Source organism: Anomaloglossus baeobatrachus, chromosome 3 (genome assembly GCF_048569485.1).
Source record: "Anomaloglossus baeobatrachus isolate aAnoBae1 chromosome 3, aAnoBae1.hap1, whole genome shotgun sequence".
Lineage (NCBI taxonomy): Eukaryota > Metazoa > Chordata > Amphibia > Anura > Aromobatidae > Anomaloglossus > Anomaloglossus baeobatrachus.
This window is the reverse complement of record NC_134355.1, coordinates 195,472,609-195,488,328: the sequence shown is the minus strand read 5'-3', so window position 1 is coordinate 195,488,328 and position 15,720 is coordinate 195,472,609. Positions and strand designations below refer to the sequence as shown.

Below are 15,720 nucleotides of genomic sequence, written 5' to 3'. Positions count from 1 at the left end.
AGTCCTGGCCTGTACTCCGGTCAGTCTGGACATAAAACTGACTAGCCAGCAGCTCCAGTGTTTCATGGAGTCCGCCAGAGGTCACTTCAATGCATCTCTATGAGAGCCTCGTTCTCGCTCTCATATCGGTGCCTGTGACGTAGCTTCTGATTCCAGCCAGTCAGAAGCTATATTAAGTATAGACCATAGCACCTTTAGAGAATAAAGAAAAATTAAAATGGTGGTTTAGGATAGGATATTTTTGTACCCTGGGAATTATTTTTCTGTGAAATATTTTTCAGCATATTAAAGCATTTGAAAAAATCCCACAATTTTATTTTTTCTTTATTCTCTGAAGGTGCTATGGTCTGTACAGTAATAAACTATTGGTTCAATTTGACCATTTAGCACCATTTTTGTCGATTGAGCCAGACCTATCACTGCAATTATAATTGTAATATTATGATTATTAGTCAGAAGTTATAAGCTCAAGATGGCGCCATGGGACCGGAGCAGCATTGGTAAAATATTAAAACCCCGGAAGGTGAGTGTAAGACAGGTGGCAGGGGCATACATTTAAAGCACTGCTACAGCGGTGGGGGGAAAAAAAAACCCCACTGTAGTGGTGCTTTAACTTGTTGGTTTGCACTGATTGTGGAAGCCTGCCAGCTGTTAATAGGGCCTACACAGAAAGGCTTAATGCAAGCTGCTCCAGTTACCAGATCCAGGGCTTGCCCTGGCTTTTTCCCTTTAACCCCTTTACAGGGATCTGGATTTGGGGGCCACAGAGTTAGTTGCTGAACATTGGAGCAAGCTAAAGGCAGAAGGTCTGTCTCATCAGTGACAAAATCAGAAAGCAAGCAGTTGGTCAAACTGAGGTCAGATAAGGCCCCTTTCACACATCGTTTTTTTGCCATCAGTCACAATCCTTCAAATTTTGAAAAAAAACGGGTCCGACGACTGATGCTGCTGGATCCGTTTTTTTCTCATCGACTTGTATTAGCGACAGATTGCCTCACATAAAAATGTTTGTCAGACGGAGACAACGTTTTTTGTGTACATCGAAAAAACAGACAGCAACGGATCCATCGCCGTCCGTTGTTTGGTAGAATGGAAGCCTATGGGTGCGGGATCCGTCAAATGACGGAATCCAGTGACGGATTCCACTTTTTTTTAACTGAGCATGCTCCTATTAATTATTTAGCCCCCAACTAGTCGGATCCGTCACATCAGTCTAGCCACAATCTGCGACAGATCCGCCGATCTATCTATAAAACTGATTGTGACTGATGGCAAAAAACTGATGTGTGGAAGGGGCCTAACTGGGCAGACACGCACAATGGGTCAGTATAACTAGGTCTTAGCTGACCTGAATATCTAAGGCCTCTTTCACACGTACGTGCCTCCGGTACATGTTTGGCAGTTTTCTCACGTACCGGAGACACATACACACGTAGACCTATGTATTCCTATGGTTTTGGACACACGTAAGTATTTTCGCACGGAACGTGTGTCCGTTCCGTACTTACATGTGTCCGTGTGTTTCTCACGGCAACATGTTCGTTTTCTCTCTGGCATCACGGGCGTCACACGTAATGCAAACTGACCTCACAGATGTGTTCCATGTGACACGCACCGGAGAAAAGACATGTGTCTGTGAGAAAAAAAAAAAAACCTTTACTCACCTTCTCCTGCCCTGCTGTCTCTGCCTCTGCTGTCACTTGCTGCCGACCGCCGCTCATTATGCTCATTGAATATTCACTTCACTGCGGCTGTAAGCAGCATCAGCGGGGAGTCGGCAGGATCGGAGACCGAAGATCAGCACCACGGACTGCGACGCCAGGGACAGGTGAGTAGAAAGTTCACGTTCTCCGTGTGTTATTACGGATAACACACGTGTGCCATACACACGGCACACCGAGGGCAATACGCACCATTAATACGTCCGTGAAAAACGTGTGTGATTTTAACGGACGTGTGAAAGAGGATTAAGAGATGGTCTGCTGGGCTTTATATAAAAAAAAAAATGATCTCCACCCGTGGCTCCAAGCTGAGAGCTACTTATATTACCAGCTCACTGCAGCAAAACACAGGTCAACAGGTAATGGATAACTAGTCTCACTCAACTATCCAAAAGCTAAAATGACCCATGCTGCTGACCTCCATCAGTGGCTGTGCTGCATAGTGCCCAGGGTGGGGCATGCAGCAGTATATTCAGACACGGATGTGACACTGGTCAGGACAGGTGCCATTTCAGCAGTGCCTCCTCACCTCTTGATGTAGGAGTTTGAGGCATTGAATATTCCCTGTAATACATATGGAACATTCTTTCCACCAGTGTAATCTTGTTTATCATTACTTAGAAATAAATGGCCTCCTGATACAGCGGGGCCCTGACTGATGAAGGCTGGAATTCTGTGAACTTAGCACGAAGAGCATTTTAAATGCAATATCTTGGATGGCTTTGTAGGGTGTTCATGTAAAGTTCTAAATAAAAATATGTGAAATTGTAAGGAAATATAATATTACGGTAGTTCAACCAATAACAGTTTGTAATTTTTTTTCAGATTTAAGTAACGTACCAGATGTCACCATTGGTACTTTGAAACGCAGTAGCACAGATGACGCCTTGGATCAGGTGAAGTGCAGGCCACGGATTGATCAAACCTATAAGGTAAGGAGCTTCACTTTAAAATTTGAAGTTTTATTGTCTTACTTTTACTAATCTCTTCCTTTTATACAAATGTTTATGCCTTAAATTGTAATCCTTGTGTTTGCGGCACAACATGGCGGCATACCACGTGCCCCAACATAAGAGGAACAAGCTAGATTTGGTTGTTGGACTGTCTGGTAGCTTCAAGCCGATAAAGTAGTTAAAAAGAAGTGAAATTCACAAATCTGCAGATATATAATGGATATATTTACCTTCCCTTCCCCTAATGACATGAAAGTGTTTAATGCCTCCAGGACCGGGCAACATTTTGTGTTTTTTTGTTTTTTTCCACAATTTCTTCCAAAGCCATATGTTTTTTATTTTTCCATCCACATAGACATCTGAGGGCTATCATTGGGAAGAGTTGGAATTTTGAATGACATCATTCATATATACCATTCATACACTGTACAGAATGGCAAGAAATGTTTTTCAAGTGAGGTGGAATGGTTAAAATGTGCAATTTCCTCATATTTCTTTTGTGTGTGTGTGTGTGTGTGTGGGTGGTGGTGGGGGGGGTTGTTTTTAGTGTGATTCCCCAGGCCAGTATGATTAGATCAATACCAAAGTTGCATATATTTTATTTAAGTGGTTGAAAAAAAAAGACATTTTGTAGTAGTAATAGTAGTAAAAAAAAAATAAGGCCCATCCATTTCTGGTTTTCTGTTACTGGTGCAGGCTGAGAGCTTCTTGGTGAGCTGACATTTTCATTGATACATCTTAAATTTTGGGTTCCATGTGACATTTTAATCACTTTTTGTCTTTTTTTTTTTATTTTTTTTTTGAAGATGTGCGGTGACAGAAAAACACACTTCCAGCATTTTATTTTATTTTATTTATTTTTTTTCGTAACAGTGTTTACCAATCAGGTTGATGAGTTATGTTTTAATTTCCTGGATTTTTCTGGAAGCGGTGCCAGATATGATATCGCAGTAATCTTTGAACCTTACATAGCCCCCGACTATCATAATGGCATGCGCTGTAGCTGGGGTGTCATCTAAATGCCACTGTCTGCAGCATTTAATTGGTTGTCAGCCACAGGTAGAACCCCTCAAACATGGTACCCCAACACAGGCATACAGTTATGAAGGGGTTAAAGGGAATTTATCAATAGGATCAACCCCCCCCTCTACTGATGAGTGAGCACTAACATGCTCAGGTGCTAATGAGCAGTTGGATGACAGTCACATGACCCTCGGCTGACACACGCAGTAGAGGGTCATTAGCATGTTGTTTCCGATGCTCTCGCATCTAGAGTTATGCGCAAGTGAAGCCGAGGCCAGACAGTGGGGAAGCAGCTGGTGGAGGCCCAGAGCACTTAACTGATAGAAGATATACAGGTTTTGATGGGGGTGGGGGGTCCGATCATACTGACAGATTCTCTTTAATGATTGACAGCAGAAATGTTTGTCAAACATTAATTTTATCAGGACTGGAGTAATTGATGTTTGGTTTTTTTTTTTATTATTATTATTCCCCCTCGGAAAGAAAAGGAATTGGTAAATGTGGGATTAAGATCTTGGCACATGATTTATCTGAAATATGCCGTATGTTGTTGCACATGAACTAAGTTTTAAGGCTATGTGCACACTAGAAAGTGACTTTTTCTTAAGAAAAAGTCGGACCAACTGAAAGAATCCCGCGGCAAAAACCGCACCCGCATTTTGCTGTGATTTGCCGCGCATTTAACGCGGATTTTCCGCAAGTTGGTCACCGCGTTTGCCATTATCTATGGCAAAAACTGTAGCTACTTGCGGAAAAGTAGTGACATGCTCATTAATTCCGCAGCGGAAAATCCGTGGGTAAATCCGCAGGTATTAAAAAACGATGTGTGCACACAGCATTTTTTTAAACCCACAGGATTTGACTGCAGCAATGTTAGATACATTTTCTGCAGCAAATCCGCGGGTAAATCCGCAGCGTGCACTCAGGGCCTTAGGCTATGTGCCCACGCTAGAATGTCCCTGCGGATTTTTTTGCCTGAAAATCCGCGACTTTCGCGGCAAATCCGCACCCGCGGATTTGCCGCGAATTTACCGCGGATTTGCCGCGGATTTTGATGCGGATTTCATTTTTTTTTTTTTTTTTTTCCCCCATTCAAAACCAAATATCCGCACAAAATCTGCACCAAACAATTGACATGCTGCAGATTTTTCCGGATCAAAATCCGCGGCAAATCCGCCGCGGAAAAATCCGCAGCATGGGCACAGCATTTCCAAAATGCCATTGAAATGGCTTGGAAGTGCTGCTGCTGCAGATTTTCGGCAAATCCGCGGTAAATCCGCGGCAAAATCCGCGGCAAATCCGCGGTAAATCCTGTAGCGTGGGCACATAGCCTTACACAGGATTCACCCTGTTCAGCAATGTTGGTAGACCACTGACAGACCCTTAAATGCAATGGTATTTGCACACAATTTCTCAGTCACCGTCGTACACACAGTTTTTGAAGCGGTAGATACAACAGGACAACACCAGCAGTGATTTTCCTGAAGTGTCTTTTTTTTGTGCGTCTTGTCAGTTGTTTTATTGGTGGTTTTGTCCTGGACAATCTTTCTTAAACAAACTATATATTTAAGCTACTGAGCGGCTAACAAATAGCAGCCACCAGAAACATGGACAGGTTTTTACTTTTAGTCCGTTCATAGCTTTTGATGCATGAAGATGCTAAAAGAAGCTAAAAAAGATGGAATATAGGCACCGCTAGTTGTTTGGACATTGCATATGCTGATTCTTTTCTTAGCACTTTTTCAGGTGGGTTCCAGGTGGAATCCACCTGAAAAAGGCATTGTGTGTACATAGCCTAAGGGCTCATGCACACAATCACATTTTTGGTCTAAGTGCTGTCTGTTAAAAAATGCATATTGCGCTCAGACCAATGATTTTCAATGAGGCAGAGAAGATAACCATTTTTTTTACACTGACCGATTCAGCAGGTAAAAAACTGACAGCATGCACGAGTTTCCTTTCAGAATTGGATGCCACTCACCCATTCAAGTATATAAGGTCATGAAAAAAATTGGGCTGCACTCTGATGATGTCCCAATGCAATACTGTCATAATTGGAAAAGATGGAGAAACTTTTTTTTTTTTTGCTTCTTTCCACCTCTGCCACCTTTGGGAAAAACATATCCCACTCTGATCCCATTTTGAGCCCACTCTGATCAGGATAATTTGGCTGATTTTCTCGGATGGAGAGAAAATGGTCGAGTGCTTGTAAGGGGGTGTAAGGCTCTACCGCTCCAGACCTGCAAATCCGCTGTCTGTAATTGTACTGTGATTTGGTATATGATATATTATGTGTGCAGCCACTAGATGGCCACATGGGTTAAGCTACATCCCGGGAGGAGCTTGGGTAGTAAAAAGCTTAGGAAGACAGGAAATTACAGGAGAGTACCCCCAGAGTAGCAGTGAGATCCACACCTGTGGGAGGTGGAGCCCCTGGGAGAACAAATTGAGACCCTCAGGGTCATATCCCATCACCGGACACGTGGGGCACTGGTGAGAGTTGGGCTGACTGAACCACGTCCCAGAAGGGTGAAGTCCGGATGGCCTGGATAGTGGCTGCCCCCTGGCGTTAACCCTACGAACCCCTCTCCAGGCTGAAGGTCAGTGGGCTCCTCAGGAGTAGGATTAGGTCCTGATGAACCGGGACAGAAGAGTGTCGTCCCCAGGGACACCCGTCACGGTTTATAGCTATCCCTGTGGGTGGGAGACGGACCCCAGAGTGGACTAGTTAACTCTGCCCGACAGAATGAAGGTAAGAGAGGGAATGGGGGGGGCTCTAGAAACAGAGTATCAGGGACATGGCTGGCCGGTAAACTTAAGGCCGCTTTGGTTGCTAACGGCAACGGCCACAGTGACGTACTGGAGCGGACGTTGGGAAGGTTATGTGTAATGAAGATGATGTCCCCTGTAATTGTTGAAGCATGTGCCCACCGCTGGCGTGATCAGAAGTTGTATGTGAAACTGTTCAGTAAAGAGAAATTTATGGTTATGAAGGATACAGACTGTGTGGTGTTTGGGGACACTGGGGCCTGCTGCATTCGGCAGCTGTGACAGGGCCCAGAAGGAACAAAAACTGGTAATCGCCTCAGGTCTGAAAATACATGTCCCGCACCCCTTTCCCTGTAGTGGAATGGAGGCGGCGGTGCAAAGAGCCGATACAGGGCTGCACTGCGGCTACACAGTGGTACCCGCTGCGACTACCACCGCACCCTGCCATTGCTTCTACATGCTGACCGTAATAGTCAGCAGAAACTGAGGTGGGTCATGTTCTTTCACTTAAGGCCACGTATACACATTGATTATTTGTAAATATAGATGGGTGATCATTAAAATGCTTGGGCAATAGATAATCTATAGGATGAAAGGCACTCACATGTGTTGCTATATCAAAAAGGCTTTATTCCTGAATCAGGTTACATGTGAGGGCAAGTGGGGAGGGGGAGACACAAAACTCATAGGACAACGGCCGTTTCGCACCTGCACATGGCGCTTCCACAGGTCCACAAAGAGTGACATCATTTCCTTACTCTTATACCACACACCTGTGTAACTAACTGACATCCCCATAAAGCATTGCTAAAAAGACCAAGAAAAGCAACAATTTTCTAACTAGTTCATGACCACTATTGTTAAAACACAATGGAAGTTACTTATAAAAAAAAAAGCCTGACAAGTCATTTTTGTCATTGAATCCTAACAGACCCATTGCATTATATTTTATTATATTTTATAATGTATCGTGATTCCTTCCTTAATAAAGTTTTATGGGTATCCCCAAACGCTATTTTAGGTTCCACCCTTTCCAATCCTGCAAACCTTAACACATTGCAATCTGCATTGTGTGTCTGTCTAATATGTCCAATCATTCTTCTGGCCCCTATACCTGTTGCAATGGAATTTCGGTGCTCCCTAAAATGGACGGTGCTTTCCTATATAATATAGTCCACATGGGCAAAATATAACGTAGACTACCCACTTAGTCCTACATGGTATTAGTTGTTTTGTGACACACCAACTATCTCCTAACTTCAGAGACTTGTCTGTTAGGTGATAGATACAAAACGAGCAGCTACCGCACTTGTATAAGAAAAACGATTAGAGCCTTTTTTGTCCATTTTAGGGAGCACCGAAATTCCATTGCAACAGGTATAGGAGCCAGCAGAATGATTGGACATATTAGAGAGACACACAATGCAGATTGCAATGTATTCAGGTTTGCAGGATTGGAAAGGGTGGAACCTTCAATCGCAGGTGGGGATACCCACAAAACTTTATTAAGGAAGGAATCACAATACATTATAAAATATAATGCAATGGGTCCATTAGGATTCAATGACAAAAATGACTTGTCAGTTTGTTTATAAGTAACTTACATTGTGTTTTTGTGTTCTAACAATAGTGGTCATAAAGTAGTTAAAAATTGTTGCTTTTCTTGGTGTTTTTAGCAATGCTTTTAATATGGTGATGTCAGTTAATTACACCTGTATGGTATAAGATTAAGGAAATGATGTCACTCTTTGTGGACCCGTGGAAGCGCCATGTGCAGGTGCGAAACGGACGTTGTCCTATGTGTTTTGTGTCTCCCCCTCCCCGCTTGCCTTCACATGTAACCTGATTCAGGAATAAAGCCTTTTTGATACAGCAACACATGTGAGTGCCTTTGATCTTATGGATTATATATTTTATGGCATGTTTTATCTTTGAAAAGAGCACCACGGAACTTTGTATCTACACTGCCTGTATGTTGGTCTGGTTTTATACAAACCTAAATGTTTTGACTCTATTCTCAAGCAAAACAGCATGAGATATATGTATTTCATCAGTGTGAATAGTGCTCAGCATTTATTTCTGTGAACTCTGTAATTAAAAGGCTTGGGTACTTGAGTCGATGCTCTGAAGGGGCTCAACTTGAGTAAGGAGTATAATGGAAGTTAATGACTGGGCAGTTCATCTCTCTGCCTACATACAGAGAGCCATGTACAGAGTATTTCCAGGGGAGGGAGGGCGCGGTGGTGTGTTTTTTTTTTTTTTTTTTGTTTTTTTTTTGTTTTTTTTTGGGGTGGGGGGGTTTTGATGCATTACATCTGAAAACGTTTTTTCAACCCCAGTGAGACCCATTCAGAGACTGCAAATGGCTCTCTTTTGGGCAATTGTACACATCATGCGGTGAAGCAGGTCTGTGCTTTGTGGTCAATGTTTCACGGACGACACATCCAGGCACCTGCGATACTCTGCGGAGCACCACGAGTACCCAAGCAACCCGATGCTTGATCGAGTACTGAACAGTGGTGAGCACGCTCGCTCATCACTATTTGTAAGCCAAAATCAGGAGTGGAACAATAAGGGCAAAAGTATAATAGAAACACGGGCACCACTTGTGTACTTTTTACAATCTCTTGGTTTTGGCTTACAAATATTGAGGTAAAAAAACTCACCAAATACTCAGTGTTTGAGCATATAGCCTAATAGAAATGACTTAAAAAGCATTGGCAAGTGTCAGTAATGGTTTTGTTGTAATAACCATAGCGTCATGAAAATAATGGCTTTTTGTAGGTATTTTGTTATCCTACGACTAAAATTGTAGATGAAATTTAATCTTGTTGACTTGAGCAGCAACTGTATCTCAGCCGTCAACAGCTCTGCAGTTTAACCAAGCCGTGAATAATAGGGCAGCGTTCTGCTGTAGGTGCCCATTACTGTCAGTGTTCTCTTTCCAGATCATTTATTTTAACCAAGTGTGTTGCTAGCACAAATTGGGGCTGAAACTACAGCGACGTTGCTGCGTTTGTGAGAGCTATTCCCTTCGGTAACTAACAAACACTAATGCTGTGAATGTTATTCTACAAGAAAAAAAAATAAAAACGGGAACATTTTGGTTCGTGTTGTTCTGGAGCTGCACATGTTGCTCCTAATCCAAACCTTTCAATGTTACGTTACATGAAATTATGCTTGCCAATTATGCAGCATACTTTTCTCCAGTAAATATGAGCTGGCTGCGAGCGATCGGAGCTTTTGTATCCTAAGACACAAGTGTTCCCAGGCAAGGCTGTGATGAAAAGGATGGGGGGTGTGAGCATCCCGGGTCTCTGTCAGGAGCTCTTTCATGAACGAGAGGTTGGTGGCGCTAGGCGAAGCTGCCAGTTGGGATGATTTCCGAGCACTGCCAGAGCATTGCTCATTTCCCCATATGCAACAGCTGTATACCTCATCACTTATTTCATACCCATGGATTCCGACTTGGTTTTCCTCGTATATCAAGTAAGTGACAATTAGCCAAACGTTCTGCATAAAATCTTCATATTTAGAGTATTTATTTTGTGCATAAGATTTAATTCTCTCATCTTCTTAATGAGTGAATGTAATAACAAGATCTATATACATCAGTTTATTTAACGATTATCATAACATTAATGTAGATTTAGTTTATAGAAATGTTCCTGTGATAATTTTTGTTTTTTAATAATAATCAAATTCTTGTGTTCTGACAATTTACTTTATGTGCAGCCTAATAGAATTCCTAATTGTAAGCCTTTTTCATCTCTGAATATTGGGGTCTGAATTTATCATCATTATTTTGTTGCATTTTTTTGGAGTGAGATTAAACTGAAAAATGTAACCTTTTATAGTGAAATGCAGATTTGTGTATAGGAGAATGTCATTCTTAAGTTCATAGATAAATCATTGCTAATTATTTGACATCTTTACCTCTAGGTTGTCTGTAATTGTCTGTAATATAGTTGGTTGTATGACCAGTGCTTTTAGAGTGAATCAGTAAAAAAAGAGTTAAGTATGAGTTGCTAGGGGCAACCATCCTTTTTACCTTACTTTAGTGTGTGGGAAGCGGGAGGTCCGAGTCAGCGCTTCAGCATTTGTGACTCTTAAATACATCAAGTACTGCTCGTACTTACCTGCATTGTGTGGACTTGACGACCACGACAACGGAAATGTACAAGATATTGTTCGTGTGTGTGTGTGTGTGTGTGTGTGTGTGTGTGTGTGTGTGTGTATATATCTATATCTTATTTTCCCTCCTCTTTAGTAGTTCTGAAATTATATGGATAATTATGACATTACCTCTCTGTATTCTGGAAACAATCCAATGCCCGTAATAGATGTTGTTATTGCCATTGCTGCAGATGTCATCAGGTGATTGGTTACCGTTTACGGTAAAAACAAAGATGCTTGCTTTTTTTAATTTTTACATAATTTTATGTATTTGTTTTTGTTTTTTTTCTTTTTTACATACAATTTTTTATTGTTGCTTTTTTCTGACTTGGATCCAGATCCAATATACTGAATAATTTTCCCATTGTTGACACTGGAAATCTTTTGTTAGCTGGTGACAGTTGACTGTAATTGGCTGCTTCTCACATTGTCTACTGGGGTAGTCTTATGCTCCTGCAACTTGACAGGTTTGACGCTGAACAACTGGTTCTTGGCATAAGAGACAGATATGCCGGGCTCTGCTTAATAATGATGGCAAATATTGATGTATCCTTTAATTGTCAGGTTTTCTCCAGGAAAAAAGTGCCCCAGATGAAAGTTACAGCAAAGTTGTGTTACGTTTAATGACACATAATTCTTATGTAATTTACATTTCGTCCAATGAATCTTTAATTTGATTGATAGACTATAGCCATCACTGCTCTTTAGGAAATGACAATCTTCTCTTACCCTTGGTCAATGTCCCTCTAAGCTGACGCGACTGCTGAGCAGAACAGAATGGTCATTGCCCAATGTCCCATTGAACAAACGCAATATGTTCATTAATGTAAGGGCAATGAGGCTGTGATTCTAAAAAATAACATGTCAAAAAATGACTTCTGACTATGATGTGTAACAGCTGACTTACAAGGAGTTAAAGGGGACCTTTATTATTTTTTGTGTATGTGGCTAAGCACTTACAGGCAGGTATTTGCTCTCCCGACTCAGAGGAGTCACTGGCTGCTCCTCGGGATGATTGTGCTGCCATTATTGACATCATGTCAACAGGGCAGCATATTTTTTTCCATTCCGTTTTGTTGATGACACATATATACTTATGTCATACAGGGAACCAGGTGTCAATCAGCATGACATCAGTAGTGACGCTCCATCGACAGAGCAAAAGAGGAAGAGCTGATTTGTTGACAAGTAGTCAACTATGTACCAATTTGTGGCCAGCAGACATCAGCGCCAGGCAAAACAGGCAGGTAGTATGTCCCACCCATGGAATAAGAATAAGACATCAAATGACCGATATCAAGGTGTCATGTTATGCAACTTTCTATGCCCTACATGCCCATAGACTGCTTAGGAGGTTTGATCCTACTGACAGATTCCCTTTTATTCACAGTCACACTGTGGTGATGAGAAGCTACAATAGTTCATTGTGTATCATTTAAATCTTGGGTTTCTATTCACAGACTGAGATTAAAATTCCTATTTTCAATCTGGTATATCTGCACTGAAGTAGTACACCACAATAGCATTGAGGCTTTATCTATCCTGTGTGCTCTGAGTGCTTCTATCCCTACACTCTACAGGCATAAAATGGCTTCTTTGGCCAGCCCCTATGTTTTATACAGCCCCCTGATTGTTCAAATTTGAGTGAATCAGCATTTTTTAGGAAATTCAACTTGAACTTCATTCTCTACAGATCGATCTGCTTCTCTCTAGCATCTATCAGACATTTGATCTCTGCCCAGTTAATGACTTCTTATTTCTGCATCTTGTTTTTCTTTTTTTTTTTTTTTTTTCATTACGCAGTACTAATTTAGAACTTTCTTGTCATAGTCGTGTGTTTTTTTTTTTTTTTTTTGTTTTTTTTACATTTTCATGACGCCAATTTGTAGAAGACTTTAAGGCTATGTGCCCACGGGACTCTGTACCTCAGATTTTGCCGTGGAAAATCTGCGGATTTAGCTGGATTTTCTAGATAAATCCGCAGGTTTCAGCATGTACAGACACTCCCCATGTTATCCTATGGGATATGGGGAGTACTGTATCCATGCTGTGGTATGTGTGGCTACAGAACATGCTGCGGATGTCCCACAGCCGCACATAACTGCATGTCAATTATTCCTGCGGAATTACCTGCGGAAATCCAGCTCCTCCACTATGGAGATAGTAATGTCCGCAGGTTTACTGCAGCTATTTCGCTGGAATCCCGCAGCAATGGATAGCTACAAATTCCGGGGAGCTGCTGCGGGAAACCTGTGGACGTACCTGCGGATATATCCACAGGTGCAAGCTCCCGTGGGCACATAGCCTAATTATAAAATAAAGCATTGATGAAAAAAGAAGGCGTTAGAATCTTTCGTATATCTTTTTTCTCATGTTACTAAACAGTCTTGATATCCGCTTTGAAACCTGTATCAAAACTGTGCCCTTTTGTTATTTTATACTTCTAAATCAGATTGTTTTCTGTGTTATTAAAATTGCCACTTCGCATTTAATAGACTGTCTACGAATTGGTCATTCTAATTAGAACTTGTTATTATAAGATCAGCAATGCTTTCTTCAAATGCTGTAAATGTTGCATGACTGGTGTAACTAACCAGTCATTCATTTTTTTTTTTCCAACTGTCTGAATAATTTTTTCTAAAGTGAAATAGTACACATTTTATTTTTTGTTTTTAGCACATTGAATAATTCACAGAATATAGATAGATCTCAATTTAGACAAGAGAAAAAGTGAACTTTTCAAAACAATTGGTCCAAAAGTCACTATTTAAAGGGGTCGTCTAAGTTTGGCACTAAAATCGGTAGTGACTTTGACTGCAGACTTGTGAATCCTCACCACACGCACATTGCACGCTGTCAGGATTCTCCTGTGCCGAAGGCGAGACTGGACACTATGCGTAATTCCAGCCACATTATGAGTGATCGTGCGCAGCCTTGCACAATGCTCTTGTTTTGAGTGAGGACATGCACGTCTAATATTCTTGCAGTCACATAACCGCCCACTCCCGGCACAGAAGAATCCTGTCAGTATGCACTGTGTGTGTTGTGAGGATACATAAGTCTGCAGTCACATAGTGCCAATCTTGGACAACCCTTTTAAGAGAAACCAGAGATAATGATGCAAGTAATGTGACTCAGTCTAGTGATACCTCCTCAACTACACAAAGAATATGCAGATATAGTATAATCAACATCTTTAAATGTGCAGGAATGAAACCAGATATATTAGATTAGTAATCTAAGTATTAAGATCTCTGCTCAAAGGAGCAGATTTCCCCAACCACCAACCCAAGAAATTATGTCCCATCACAACCAGGGCAGTACTCACCCCACACTTCACCTCTTTACCCGTTACCCTGCACTAGCCTTATGGTGGGCTCAATGAGCTTTGTCATCACTTTTCATCAGAAGAATGTTTGCATGTGCAGGTTAGAAAGCTGTTAGAGGAAAAATTAAGATGCTATTCCTGAGGAGATGTGCACATGGATTTTGGTTGCCTTTTTGCAGTACTCATTCAGGCACAACCTCCCCCCCCCCCCACCACCACCACCTCACCAGCAACTGATATCAGAAGTGTGCATTGACATGAGAAATGTCTTGGAAAGTGGTAGACTCGGACTATGGAGGATGTTAGTCTTAGATAATTAGCAAAACAGAAAATGGGCAGAGATGTAGACAGAGATGAGGGAGTAGATGTAGGGTTGTGCAGCAATATGAAGAGCTTTGTGGGTGGGTGAAATATATGTATTATGTTTTCTGAAGCAGATGGGAATACAGTGTGATGACTGGCACAGATTGGAGACATCGGTGAAGCAGCTGGACAGAGATATGAGCCAGGATGCTGCATACAGAATTGATGGGAGAGAGGACAGGGAGAGTTTAGTGAGAGGAAGAACTATAGTCGTGTTGCAGGAATCAAGATGAGAATGAATCAGAATAACAATTTTTGAACATGAACATCTATGTACTACACATAGAAATGAATAAGATTTTGTTGGTTAGGGAGAAAACGCAAGTTCATTTTTTTTTGCAAAGAATTTCAGAATCCGTTTTAACCTCTTCATGACATTTGATGGACGTTTATTTAATGGTCGTGAAGTCGTTCCTGCAAATTTGACATAAATGTACCTGATGGCGATAGTGCAGGCACCGGAGCTCAGCCCGCACGATCACCACCACCAGGAGCTCAGCATAAGTTTTAGCTGAGCTCCAGTTGTCACAGCGAAGGCCGGTCCTTGAACAGTCTCTGGCTTTTTAGCCTACTAAATGCTGAGATCAATAGCGATCACATCATTTAGGGAGCTTGAAGAGGGCATGCACCTCTCCTGCAACAGGATAATTGGGGCTCGATCATTGCCATGGCAACCCAAGTTGACATGAGGTCCTCTAGGTCAGTCAGCTATGGCAAGCATGTTAGATGGTGCCAGGAGTATGGTCTAAGAGGCTTCTGTCGGTGTCACACTGACAGGTATAATGTATTGCAATGCTTGTGCATTGCAATCTATTATACCAGTAATCTGCATAATAATATTTAATGTCCCATATAGGGACTAAGTAAAAAGAAAAAGTAAATGTGAAAATATTTTGTTAAAAAGTCAGAAAATAAGGAACAAAATGTAATACCAATAAATGCATATATTTATGTAAAAAAAAAGACAAACAAAAAGCCTCATATGTAAATAAAAATGATAAAGCTGAAAACGTCATCTTGTCCTGTGAAAAAAACAAAGTACCAGGTCAGGGATGAGGGAATTTGTTTGTGTTTTTTATTTCTAATAAATGATTTTTTCAGTTGTGTGTGTTAATTTACTGTAATTTACAGATTAATCATGGAAGGTTTCTCCGGAGACGCCTGACATGATTAATCTAGGATTTAGTGGCAGCTATGGGTTGCCGATAACTCCTTATTACCTCGATTTGCCAACGCACCAGGGCAAATCGGGAAGAGCCGGGTACAGTCCCAGAACTGTCGCATATAATGGATGCAGCAATTCTGGGCAGCTGCTGACTGATATTGTTAGGCTGGGGGGCTCCCCATAACGTGGAGCTCCCCATCCTGAGAATACCAGCCTGCAGCC

The 15,720-nt window shown here is 41.6% G+C and overlaps 1 protein-coding gene across 4 annotated transcripts in view; it reads left to right on the top strand.

Moving 5' to 3' along the window:
- The window catches only part of TIAM2 (TIAM Rac1 associated GEF 2), a 519,289-nt gene that overhangs the window by 434,554 nt on the left and 69,015 nt on the right, over positions 1 to 15,720 (top strand). For 3 of the 4 annotated variants that reach the window (XM_075339675.1, XM_075339674.1, XM_075339676.1), the window contains one exon: positions 2,547 to 2,653. In XM_075339675.1, coding sequence (XP_075195790.1) covers positions 2,547 to 2,653 — 107 coding nt within the window. Of the gene's footprint in view, positions 1 to 2,546; positions 2,654 to 9,834; positions 9,956 to 15,720 lie in introns of those variants that run through there. The other variant, XM_075339677.1, reaches the window with a different exon arrangement.